Source organism: Rhamphochromis sp. 'chilingali' (assembly GCF_963969265.1).
Source record: "Rhamphochromis sp. 'chilingali' genome assembly, chromosome: 5".
In the NCBI taxonomy this organism is placed as follows: Eukaryota; Metazoa; Chordata; class Actinopteri; order Cichliformes; family Cichlidae; genus Rhamphochromis; species Rhamphochromis sp. 'chilingali'.
Genome location: NC_137932.1, coordinates 18,707,813 through 18,721,964, shown reverse-complemented (window position 1 = coordinate 18,721,964; position 14,152 = coordinate 18,707,813). Strand labels below are relative to the sequence as shown.

General features: G+C 40.6%; 1 protein-coding gene across 7 annotated transcripts in view; it reads right to left on the bottom strand.

Annotated features, from left to right (window-relative positions):
• The window catches only part of LOC308396722 (DNA (cytosine-5)-methyltransferase 3A-like), a 100,654-nt gene that overhangs the window by 60,825 nt on the left and 25,677 nt on the right, over positions 1 to 14,152 (bottom strand). For all 7 annotated transcript variants that reach the window (XM_080882245.1, XM_080882247.1, XM_080882248.1 and 4 more), the window contains exon 3: positions 6,791 to 6,898. In XM_080882245.1, coding sequence (XP_080738371.1) covers positions 6,791 to 6,898 — 108 coding nt within the window. The remainder of the gene's footprint in view (positions 1 to 6,790; positions 6,899 to 14,152) is intronic.

Sequence of the window (14,152 nt, the reverse complement as noted above, 5' to 3'; positions counted from 1 at the left end):
CTGGTGGGGACTTTAACCTGAGTGCACACCAACCTTGGAGGACTTGTCTCACTACAGGGAGCATAAAGTAAAAAAGCATGAAGTAAGGAGAGCCTTCAAGAGAGTGAACACCAGGAAAGCAGCAGGACCAGACGGCATCCCAGGTCGTATCCTAAGAGACTGCGCATACCAGCTAGCTCCTGTGTTCACTGAGATATTCAACATCTCTTTATCTCAGTCGGTGATCCCCACATGCTTCAAAGAGTCCATCATTGTTCCTGTCCCGAAGAAACCCCACCCTGCTTCTCTCAATGACTATCGCCCTGTAGCCCTCACCTCAGTAGTGATGAAGTGCTTTGAACGCCTGGTCAGAGACTTCATCATTTCTTCACTACCAGACACACTGGACCCACTACAGTTCGCTTACCGTCCAAATCGTTCCACAGACGATGCCATCTCTCATCTCCTCCACACATCACTTACTCACTTGGACACTAGAAGGGGGAATTATGTTAAAATGCTCTTCATAGACTACAGCTCTGCATTTAACACCATAATTCCCTCCACACTCACCACCAAGCTGGAGCATCTGGGACTCAGCTCATCTATGTGTCAGTGGATCTCCAACTTCCTAACTGGCAGACCACAGGCAGTAAGGATGGGCGGACATGTCTCAGCCTCCACCACTCTCAGCACTGGAGCCCCCCAGGGGTGTGTTCTGAGCCCCCTGCTGTACTCTTTGTACACATATGACTGTGTGGCCACTACCAGCTCCACCACCATCATCAAGTTTGCTGACGACACCGTCGTGGTGGGCCTGATCTCTGATAACAACGAGACGGCCTACCTGAAGGAGATTAGGAATCTGGAGAACTGGTGCCAGAGGAACAACCTCCTTCTAAACGTCAGTAAGACAAAGGAGCTGATAGTGGACTTCAGCACTAAGCAGGAGAGGAACTACCAGACCCCCGTCATCAACGAGTGCCCAGTGGAGAGAGTGGACAGCTTCAAATACCTCGGAGTTCACATCACGCAGGACCTGTCATGGTCCTGTCACATCAACACCGTGGTGAAAAAGGCCCGACAGCGTCTCTACCACCTCAGACGCTTGAGAGACTTCCAACTGCCCTCCAAGGTGCTCAGGAACTTTTACTCGTGCACCATAGAGAGCATCCTGGCGGGAAACATCTTAACCTGGTTCGGGAACAGCACCATGCAGGACAGACGAGCTCTACAGAGGGTTGTGCGGTCAGCTGAGCGCACCATCCGCTCCAAGCTCCCTGACCTGCACTCAATCTACAGCAGGCGGTGCTGGACCAAGGCCAGGAAGATCGTGAAGGACCTCAGCCATCCCAACAACAGACTGTTCTCTCTGTTGAGGTCAGGAAAGCGATTCCGCTCCCTGAAGACCAACACAGAGAGACTGAGGAGGAGCTTCTTCCCGCAGGCGATACGGTCTCTCAATCACACCACCACACAGTACTGACCCACACATACATTTCTTACACACACACTGGACTTTCTGGACTTTGGTTTTGCACAACACTGGTCACTATATTCTTCATTTCCGGTTAATACTTGTACAGCTGCTGTTATTGTGTATATATTTATTTATATTTAGATTTCTTCATACATTCTTATATAGTTCTATATTGTGTATTGTGTATTTTGTTGTACAGTTATTTTATTTTCAACTTTAATTTATATATTTATCTTTATCTTATTCTTCCCAGTTAAATTTACCCTTCATTCTAATTTGTGTTGTACAGTTATTTCATTTTTAACCTTAATTTATATTTTATTCCTTCCTAGTTAAATTTACCCTTTTTAATTTTTCATATTTATTTCCTATCTTATTCATAGCCTTTTCCTTTTTTGTTTTCTTTAGGTCACGAGCAGTTGTCCAAGCATTTCACTACATATCGTACTGTGTATGACTGTGTACGTGACAAATAAAATTTGAATTTGAATTTAAAACTTCAGGGATATGTGTAAATAGTCAATTTGATGATGATGCATTGTTTATCCATTGCAAGTCGGCCAAATAAATGCTAGCCTATACATCAGGGGTGGGCAACTCCAGGCCTTGAGAGCCGGTGTCCTGCAGGTTTTAGATGTATCCTTGATCCATCACAGCTGATTTAAATGGCTAAATTACCTCCTCAACATTTCTTGAAGTTCTCCAGAGGCCTGGTAATGAACTAATCATTTGATTCAGGTGTGTTGACCCAGGGTGATATTTAAACCTGCAGGACACCGGCTCTTGAGGCCTGGAGTTGCCCACCCCTTCTATACATAAAAGCTCTCCTATGTCTGCTTACGTTTCACATTACTAACAGAAAAAAGTAAAGCCCAGAGGATGAGTTGGCTCCAATAGATAACTTCAAGTTTAATCACAAGTTTTTAGATGAATTCTTATAGGGGCTACATTCCCATGCCAACTTATGCTGCACACCTACAGTAGGTTATGCACGAGATAAGACAGCAGCAAGTACAAAACCAGCTTAATGACCAGTCAGTTCTGTGGAAAAAGGCGTTACCATTGGTGGAAAAGCCTGTGGTCCTAAGTGCACAGTTAGAAGAGGGGTCTTTTTGAGGTAGTTTACAGTTTTGACTTTCTCTGACAAAAATTAATACGAGACAGCAATTCTTATAAGCAACTTTATTCCTTGCTATATTTTCCTGTTGGCTGCAAAGAAGGTTAAACTTGTTTTATAAGTGAAAACAGGGCACTTAAGCCTTTTACTTGCCGTCTTATATAAAATGTAGGTAAGTGGTTTGATGTTTGTATTTGTATTTGTTATTCTTTCAGCTTCTTTCACTTGTTCTTAGACCACTGCAACTGAAAGAACAACGCTAAAACTGCCTCACAAACAACCACACACACACACACACACACACACACACACACACACACACACACACACACACACACACACACACACACACACACACACATATACATATACAACTTAATTGAACATGCAGTTGTAAATTATATATCAAAAAGGCTGTAATCCAAATCAGTCTGTTAACTTTGATACAGAGTAGGCATGTCTGTTGACTTTCTTTTCTCGTTTCAATAAACTTTATTTATAGAGCACTTTTCCAGTCTTACTAACTAAAGTGCACAGAGCACACATACTCTCACACACTTACAGACACACACACATGCATATAGTACTTTTAGTACTATATTTTTCCTCTCAGACACACACAGCTGATTTGTGTGCAGAAGCTTTGTTTGTTGGTTTCATTCTGAATTACATATTTAACATCTGTATTTTTCTAATGTTATACTTTTATCTTCCTTTGTAAAATTGTTCTACAGTTACTAGATCTGTACATGCAAGCCAAGATTAGGAATACCTGGGCTGATTTATGAATTGATAACCACCTTTATATAACCACTTAGCTTGATTGCTGAAGTTATTAAGAGAAGCCACAGAAGGAAAAGACATCCTGAATATGTATGTAGTACAGCACTGCAGTAGCGTTACACATTGTAGAAATATTTAATTAGGGTAATACAATAATAACATCTAGAATTAGGTTACACATTGTAGAAAAGTTTCTGTGCTGTCTGCTTGTTTTTCAGCCACAAAGCAAAGTTGGCAACATCGCCAGTTTGTAATGTTGCAACTCAGTCATTACATTGTGTATTTGTAGGGTAGTCGGTTAAAGAACTTCACTGGTGTTACTAAGATATTGCAACACCACCCGCTACTAGAAGATGTAGTGAGATGGAAACTAACAAGTTTTGAGGCAGTAGTGATGTAGGAATTGGGTTGCTCCATACACGCTGTACAAAATGCCTCACAGTTCAGGGACATTTAAAATATGATTTGATGATTTGTCAGTTATGTCTGTTTTCTTACTTTCAGACTGGTTGAGTAATCAGATTTTTTTTCCTCCTGTTTAAAGTAATTAAAGTTAAGCTTAAATATTCACTTGTGATCGTTAGTGTTAGGTTAAGGGAATGCTCAGTGTCAATAAGTAAACCCCACAGAGATTATGGAAATACATTTGTGTGTGAGTGTGTGACTGTGTGCCTGTGTCTGACAGGACCCACATTCATCCTGCTCGCTTTGTCAGGGCTCAGACATCAAAGCATGATCAGACCTGCTCTCCTGCACACATGCATATCCACAAACATACACACACGTTGGTTTTTCTATATTTATGAGGGCACTAACTGACAATCTAATCTATCCTAATCTTCAACCATCACAATGAACCATAACTACAACCCTTTGTGCGCTGAAACCAAATCCTAACCCACCTATTGCCTTATAAAATGTGAGGACCTGCCTAAATGACCTCACAACAAAGGTTTTTGGTCCGTGCAAGGATATCAGCACACACACACACACACACACACACACACACACACACACACACACACACACACACACACACACACACACACACACACACACACTCTCTTTCCTTCTGAGTAGTTCACTCAGTATTCCTCTTGTCTGGGGCTGTTTGATCAGCTATATTGACTTGCTGATTCTGCCACAGAGTTCAGTCGGTACAAAGACACACACACACACACACAATACACACAAAGTAAGCAGTTAGAGAATGAATGCTGAGAGAAATATGACAGAGGGGAACTGCCAAAGACCTGAAGTCAGTGCTAGTGATGAAATATACCACACAGTGTAATTATTACAGTGCTAATGCAGCTCTGTAACACGAGTCACAGGTTATTTACTGCTGCACTAAGAGAGATTGGATGGATGCCAGCTCAAACTCAGAGTAAAGCTTGAAAAGGAGTAGTAAGGAACATAGTCACAATGGGTAAAAGTAAACGACAAATACAGCAGCAACATTCTCATAATAAATGTGGGTCCTGCTTTCCACCAGGCACTGTAAAATTAGCAGATTGTTTGACATATTTAAAGAAGTCATAGAAAATGTTTCCTTCTAAGTATCACTATTTTTCCTGATTGACAGACCCTTGAAATACACAGGGGTGGGTTGAAACCTCTTGTTTTGTTAAGTCACCTTTTTTCTAGTATTTGTGAACCCTCATAACTTCATAAGACATTAAATGTTCAGTCCTGAAAAACACATTTAAGTTCTGTTTAAAAACTGGGACTAAATAAATTTTACACCCACTCCAGGTGTCACAGTCTTAAACCAAAATGTTTTTATACAATAGTTTCTGAAACAAGTACTAGAAACAAGCACTGGTTCCCTGAAAATTTTAACCTGTTTTTTTATATATATATTTTGCTGGAGAAAAGTTCAAAAATTGCATTTTGAATAAAGGGTCACATTATTATATGAGGCTGGGTGGCTGTTAGTGCCTGACTTACCAAATGTACCATCATTTCATTCATGATTAAAAATTTTAAAATCCTGCCCTACTGGTGAACAGATAAAGTGCATGCTGAGGCTTTCCAAGTGGTTTAAATGTATTATAAGTTTATTACTGTAAGACAAAAATCACTGCCCCAACACTAACTCTGGTAAGTGTTATTAGGAAAAATCACTAATAACACATTTGCAAAATGACATCACCAAAAGGCATGCTGGGTAATGCTAACTAGCCAGGTAACTGTTGGGAAGAGGTTGGTGAAGCATTCAAGAACAGTGAAGACAGATGGAGGATGTAGAAGTGCAGAGAGTTAAATCTGCTGTTATATCTGCTCACAAGCACAGGTTACCAGGTAATGCAAAGTTAGCACAAGGTTTGGAAGAAATTGGAGTTGGTTTCATACCCACATCGAAGCGCTAACAAACTAGATATTTGTTGAAAAACAGCAAAGTGTCATTATATCTAAGCTAGAAGTACATCAGACAGGCTGTTAAGTTGCGACTCTATGTTACTGTCCAGGGTGCACCCACCTTGGACAGGTCACCCTGGACTTGCCCTGCCAAAGCTGGGACAGGCTCCAGCCCTGAATTGGATAAACACAGGAAAATGAATAGATGAATGAAAAAAAACCAGTGCTAATCATTTAAATGCCAAACATAATGTCTTTTTCTTGCAAAATGTGAGCACTCATCTTACAATGATCCAATAAAATATGATTTGGGACATTAAACTAACCTTAGTGATAACTGTTGGCTTGCATTTGGCAGAGGCTGGGAAAGATATCATAGGTGGAGGAGTGCGTTTGGATTTTAGGTGGCAAAAACTTTGCTCACAACTGTTGAGTCCTTTATCCTCCTCCTACTTCTTTTTTCTACAGCTCAGTATCAGTCAGTTTGTGCTTCTTACATTCAAGTCATGCCCACTTCTGAGCAATCCACCAACCTAAAGTCATATTTTTATGACTTCAACTGATGCTAGAGATTATCTAACTTCTGTTCCAGCCAGACTTTAAGTGGTATATGGAAAATGTGGGGGCTGGAGCCATGCTGACCAGAAATTGATGAGTGTATTAAACTGCCATTACATGTGGAGGACTGCGATGACTACATTTGCAAACAGTCAATGTGTAGGGGACTCCCCCTTTCAAAGATGCTGATTAAGAAAGAAGTCTCTCTCTGTAACACACTGAAGCAGAAAAAAGCAACCCACACAAGCTACTATGTCAGACACACTCAAATGTGACACTTAATGCAGTAAATGCGCCTCCAGATCAGTGTGTTTCTGTATGATATGATTTGACTACAGCTGATGCACGGAAGCTCGCAGGTATGAATGAATAAGAAGGAAAGTAGTGCATGCATGTTTAACAAACCTCTGCAGATTAGAGAGGGGAGTTTTTTTAATAGGTGAACAGATAATCAATCATTCTTCTGCAGTTTAAAGCACAAAACACCATCAGGCTTTAAGTACAGTACTCACAGGAAGCAGCTGTTTGCGTTTCCTGCTGGGACGACCCACTCTGCGCTTGTTGCGGGGGCTCGCCGGTGTCCCCTCCTCTGGACTGTCCTGGTCTGCACCATCTTCACTCTGTGAAATTACAGAGAACCCACATCAAACACTCAACGAAGGCTGTATGAAGTTATAATTGATGTCAGCAGTAAGACCGCATTAAAGCAACACTGACTAAGGGCAATGTGGCTAAGAAGCTCTTCAGGGCAGAAGTTGAAAAACAGGACGTAATGAGCACAGGGCACCATAGCAGTTGTTTCCTGGTTTTAAAAAAGCCACTATTCACAGATTCTATGTTTTTTTTCCCTTTAAAGAAAAAGGAAAAGAGATAAACACGCTACTGAAACAAGGAATTTAAAGTTTGACCATGTCCTGATTGAACAAAGCAGTTCTATATCTATAAATGAGCCCAATGTGAAAGCGAAAACCAGTAAATTACATGGTTGCAGACATGAACTCCAGCTGTGACGCAGACAGGATGTTGTACTACCAGACCTGCTCATGATTGATCTAAGCATGGACACAGAGCTCCAGAAGGCTGTTATACTAAGCCACTTTATTGCCATCTAACATTCACTGTGCTTGTTGTTTTTTAACTACATTTAGTAAGTAATTTTACTTATTCTGCTTTTTGAATTTATTAAACAACTTTTCTTTATAGTGCCACTTTATTGTTATATATTTAGCTTTTTTTTACATTGCATTTTGATGTGTTTTGTTCCAGAATTTACCCTTTGAGAGCCTTTATTTTAGTTACATTACTATTTAATCAATCTTTTGAGCAATTCTTACCATATGTAACTGTGTGTTGAGTCGTATTTTTTGTCATTCTGTTAACTTTTTCCAAATATTTAAGATATTCTGTCAGAGGTGTAGTTCTTTTAAGAGCTGCTCACCGAGATACTGCCATGAAGAGGTAGAAAAAACAAACAAATAACCACAAAGGGAGAATGTAGAAATAAAACTTCTATACATTCACTTTCCGCTTTTTATCAAGCTCACAAGAGGCACCAGTCTAACCAGAGATGCCGAGACCTCCCTCTCCCCAGGCATATCCTCGAGCTCTTTCAGGAGGAAACCAAACTAGGCAAGAGACATAATCTCTCTAGCGCGCCCTGAATCTGCACTGGGCTCTCCACCCAGATGAATATCTTAGAAACACCTAGGAGGCATGTAGTAAGTGTCGTGTTCACACGTCTGAATCATCTCAACTGGCTCCCTTTGATGTGAAGGAGCACCCTGAATATGAAAATGACCAAGCCCTAAAACCTCTAAAACTGAGCCCAGGCATCTGTTAAAGGAAGCTCTTTTCTGCTGTACCTCAAATTTTTGATTACTACCCACAAGTTCATTGAGACCTTTGCTTTAACACGCTGCTGCCTCTTTTGACCACAACAGACCAGTACAGCATCTACATGACAACAGGCCTGTCAGTCTCTCTATCTGCCCAGAAACTCAATACAAACCTCGAAACTAGGGCTGGGCGATATATCGAGTTTTTTAAAAATATCGATATATTTTTATACGAGATATAAGATGTGACCATATCCTTCATATCGATATATACGTTATAATTAGTTGTGGAGCCATAAGTTTGCCTCTCTTTCGTCCACTTTTGTCTCTACGCAACATTACTCGGCCTCGCCTCTCTTTCACTGAACACAACTCCCCCTCCTCCCCCATAGCTTCACCTGCAGGCAGCGACAATATGAACACGGCAAATCTCCGTTAACGAGTTACTGCACATCGCTCCGTGCGTGGGGCTGGACAGCGTCAACGTGTTAACGAGCTAACCATGCTAACGAGCTAACCACGCTAACGCCATGCAGCCCACAGGGGATGCACAGCCTAAAATCCTTTCATTTTCTCAAAAGTTGACAGCGCACCTTATGTATGAATTCTGGTTTTGCTTGATGATCGCGAACCGATTTTATGTGGAACACGGCGCTCATCAATCTGTCAAAAAAATGTTTTAGTACGACTTTGGTAAGCTACGGAGCTGCACCGCTTGATGGATTGTCCGAGGAGCCTCGCGTAGTAATACGCACTGTGCTTCAACGTAATATTACCATATTGTGTGTGTATAAGGACCATAAATGGCACCTGAAGCGGATTTCAAACTCCAGGCTGTCAGTCACGCAGTAGAAGTTGGGAACAGAGCAGCTGTGAAATCGGTCTATGTTATTATGCTCAGCGTCTTTTAGTTTACATTTTGACTGCACAATTGTGAGCTTTTTGTTATGGACAACAACAACATATTTTTCGTTTATTTATGGAGCATTATTATTTAATAAATACTCATAATTTATTTTTGAGTAGTTTTTTTCATGCACATCTATGCTGTATGTTAATAAAAGTGCCTGTGTGACATCTGGGACACAGCTTTGACTAAGAACTCTCTTTTTGTTCTTACTTTATGGCTTTAAAAAATATCGAGATATATATCTTATATCGCCATCCAGCTAAAAAATATCGAGATATGAATTTTGGGTCATATCGCCCAGCCCTACTCGAAACCTTCCCGATGTAAGCTGAAGGTCTTTACTCAATGAAGCTAGGCGGACTACAACATCTGCAAGATACAGAGACACGACTATGACCCCATCAAACCTGACACACCCCACTACTTGGCTGCACCTAAAATATCTGTCCATAAAAATTATGAACAGAAACAGTGACAAAAGGCAGCTCTAGAGGAGTCCAAAGCCCAACAGGAAAGAGTCTGACTTATTCCCAGCAATTCAAACAGAGCTCTAACTACAGTTATACTGAGATTTATTCCCTCGTAACAATGGGACTGATATTCCACTCCCAAACAGGACACCCCAAGAGATGTGGTCAAAGTCCACAAAACACATGTAGACTGGTTGGGAAAAATCCCATGCACTTTCAAATATCCTCAAGGGTGGAAATACAAAATATTTGTGATTTCAACAATAAAGAGGTTTCAACAGCTGAAGCCTTGTTTGTATGTGTCCCCCAACTGTTATTATGACCCAGCTCGGAGGTCGTAGCATTGAACAGTGATGTACCTTTGCCCCAGTTCAGCACATACTGTCACTGTATAGTCTACAGGCATCGAAATTGATGTCCTACACAAGTTCATTAGATCAATTTCACACTGTGTTTCTTGCAGAAAACAATGCAAAAATCCCAAAGCGTGTAGGCGCCTTTATCTGAACCAAAATCAATTAATTTAGGCTGTTGGTAGACTAGCAATGGTGTAATTTACAAAAATATAAGGAATAAAAATAGCTTGCTGCACCTGTGTGTGCTGGGTGTTAAAGGACACCACAGTGTCCACATTAATTTCTCTTTTTTTATATTACACCAAACAACACTTCTACAATGTCCTTATGGTGAAAATGTTGGCAGCTCAGTGGTGTGACAACAGTGGCTTTCCTCGGACTTAGGTATGCAATTTAACTTGGTATGAATTGCAACTTCAAAAAATCCCAATGATTCAAAATTGTGATACACGAAAGTGTGAAACAGTCATGCAGCGTGCTCCGAGAGGACAAAAAGACACCTCAGGCTATGGACAGCGAAACTCTGCTGTGATAAATGAAAAACAGATGGAGACATGCAACACATTCAGCGCTGAAATTACAAAATAATTATGTCACAATAAAGCGCACATTAACTTCTAAATGTCGTGAAGTTTCTTTAAAATAGGAAACCACAAATGTAATGTTTCTGTTAATCGAGATAAATGAGACAACATCGGGGACTGCTGAGGCACTTAAACTTTATGAGGCTATTTGCCACGACTAAATCAGTAAAACAAGTGAAAGAAGCCAATTTTATGATGAGATACATGGTGAAACTGTTATGTGGATTGTCACATCTGGATTCTTTTAGACTGGATATAGGTCCAGTGAACTGCGTTTGCTTGGAGTCTGTTGTTTGACAGTATTACTATAACAGGTATTTACAGATTCTATAAATTAAACATGCTGAATGTGATGGGGAAATAACAGCTTTGTTTATCTCATTAGTGTTACCTGTGTTTAGTCTGCCACACCTGTCTCCCATTAGTCTCCTAAGTGAATATACCTCCTTTTTTAACCGCTTTTTTACTCCTCAATGGCCAGAGGAGTTGTCTTGTGCTTTTCCCAGTCAAACTTTCAAGGCATGTTCCTCATTTTTCTAGTATAACTCACTGTTTTCCAGCTTTTGTTGCCTACTGATCCTTTTGTGTATAATGCTTTGAACTGCTTCACAGTCTTTGTCTGTCTTTGCCTGCTGCTACTGGACGGTTTGCCTCACTGCCTGTTTCTGGATTAAAGATTCAGACTGTGTGTCTTTATCTCTACTCTGCATTTTTCCTGAATTTGGGTCTTTCCCTGTGTAAAATATCATTATGGGAAACTGCCCAGGAAGAGATGTTCGAGAGGTCCAACTAAATGGTTTTGGTTTGGTTAGGCTTTAATCACACAGGCCAAAAGACCCTTGCAACCTCTGGCCACTACACTCAGAAAAATAAAGGTGCCAACTGGAACCAAAAGTGGTTCTTTAGACTGATGCCATAGAAGAACCTTATTTGGTGCCACAAAGAACCTTTCAAACAATGGTTCTTTAAAGAACCAGACATCTGAAGAACCATTTCAGAACCATAATTTTTCTGAGAGTAGGGAAAAATGTGTATTACAGGACTGATTGCTGGCGGCTGCTTGCCATGGCTAAGGGAAATCAGTCACAAAGAGGGCACTGCATCAAAAACCTTGTGATTGCTTTGGTTACTAGCAGATTGCTATGGAAGATGCAGACTTGTCTGCAAACATTAGCTAACTACTAAATTGGAAAAGTGCAACTCAAATCCGAGATGGAGAATGTTTGCTTTCAAAGGGAAATTTCTACCTCACCACTCTAGCAAACATTTCAAACATATCACCCATGTTTCTATCTCGTATGTATCTGGGAGTGTTCAAAAGGCAACAATTTTACTTTGAAGGCAGTTGGTTCTTTTACAGTTGCACTACTGCTTGGTGAGAAGTTTGCAGACAAGTCAACATCACCCATGCAAACTGCGGGCAAGCAAGAAAAGCAATCACAAGAAAGTTTTTGGTGGAGCACCTTACAGTGGGGGTAAATAATTATTTTATTCCCTGCTGAATTTGTAAATGTGCTTACTCACAAAGAAATGAACCCATTCATGACCTATCTTTAGCGTTCTGGTTGAGAGAAGGAGCTTCTCACTGGTCCCTCACTTTGATTAAGTTATCCTATACCTTTAGCAGAAAAAACAGCCACATCCATGCTTGATTCTGGGGATGGTGTTCTTTAGGTCATTTTTCTTCCTCCCAACACAGTGGGTCGAGTAGAGAATGGACGAGTGGAAGAATCTGATTCTGTAAGCATGTGGACTTTATAAACATAACAATTTCAGATTAGGACTATCTGTAATTGACTGTAATTTACGTGCCAGAATTCTGGCTGGGTTGTAGAGTATCAAATACAGGGAGTGCAGAATTATTAGGCAAATGAGTATTTTGTCCACATCATCCTCTTCATGCATGCTGTCTTACTCCAAGCTGTGTAGGCTCGAAAGCCTACTACCAATTAAGCATATTAGGTGATGTGCATCTCTGTAATGAGAAGGGGTGTGGTCTAGTGACATCAACACCCTATATCAGGTGTGCATAATTATTAGGCAACGTCCTTTCCTTTGGCAAAATGGGTCAAAAGAAGGACTTGACAGGCTCAGAAAAGTCAAAAATAGTGAGATATCTTGCAGAGGGATGCAGCAGTCTCAAAATTGCAAAGCTTCTGAAGCGTGATCATCGAACAATCAAGCGTTTCATTCAAAATAGTCAACAGGGTCGCAAGAAGCGTGTGGAAAAACCAAGGTGCAAAATAACTGCCCATGAACTGAGAAAAGTCAAGCGTGCAGCTGCCAAGATGCCACTTGCCACCAGTTTGGCCATATTTCAGAGCTGCAACATCACTGGAGTGCCCAAAAGCACAAGGTGTGCAATACTCAGAGACATGGCCAAGGTAAGAAAGGCTGAAAGACGACCACCACTGAACAAGACACACAAGCTGAAACGTCAAGACTGGGCCAAGAAATATCTCAAGACTGGTTTTTCTAAGGTTTTATGGACTGATGAAATGAGAGTGAGTCTTGATGGGCCAGATGGATGGGCCCGTGGCTGGATTGGTAAAGGGCAGAGAGCTCCAGTCCGACTCAGACGCCAGCAAGGTGGAGGTGGAGTACTGGTTTGGGCTGGTATCATCAAAGATGAGCTTGTGGGGCCTTTTCGGGTTGAGGATGGAGTCAAGCTCAACTCCCAGTCCTACTGCCAGTTTCTGGAAGACACCTTCTTCAAGCAGTGGTACAGGAAGAAGTCTGCATCCTTCAAGAAAACATGATTTCCATGCAGGACAATGCTCCATCACACGCGTCCAAGTACTCCACAGCGTGGCTGGCAAGAAAGGGTATAAAAGAAGAAAAACTAATGACATGGCCTCCTTGTTCACCTGATCTGAACCCCATTGAGAACCTGTGGTCCATCATCAAATGTGAGATTTACAAGGAGGGAAAACAGTACACCTCTCTGAACAGTGTCTGGGAGGCTGTGGTTGCTGCTGCACGCAATGTTGATGGTGAACAGATCAAAACACTGACAGAATCCATGGATGGCAGGCTTTTGAGTGTCCTTGCAAAGAAAGGTGGCTATATTGGTCGCTGATTTGTTTTTGTTTTGGAATGTCAGAAATGTATATTTGTGAATGTGGAGATGTTATATTGATTTCACTGGTAAAAATAAATAATTGAAATGGGTATATATTTGTTTTTTGTTAAGTTGCCTAATAATTATGCACAGTAATAGTCACCTGCACACACAGATATCCCCCTAAAATAGCTAAAACTAAAAACAAACTAAAAGCTACTTCCAAAAACATTCAGCTTTGATATTGAGTTTTTTGGGTTCATTGAGAACATGGTTGTTGTTCAATAATAAAATTATTCCTCAAAAATGCAACTTGCCTAATAATTCTGCACTCCCTGTACTCACTCAGTGTAAATCAATGTATAACTTTTATGAAATGTGTTTTTTCTGGATTTTTTTGTTGATATTATATCCCTTTCCATTAAAATGAACCTACCAGGTAAACTAGATACTGTTCATATGTTTGTAAGTGAGCGAACTTTCAAATTCAGTTTGAATTATTATTATTATTATTTTAAAAACCAGTTTGTTTCTAAATATAGCTCTGTTAGGAGTTTCTTTTAGTTTTATTTTAAGTTAAACTTTATTTATATAGTGCCAATTGATAACAATGGTCTCATAAAGGTGCTTTATATAGTAAGGTAAAGACTCTATAATA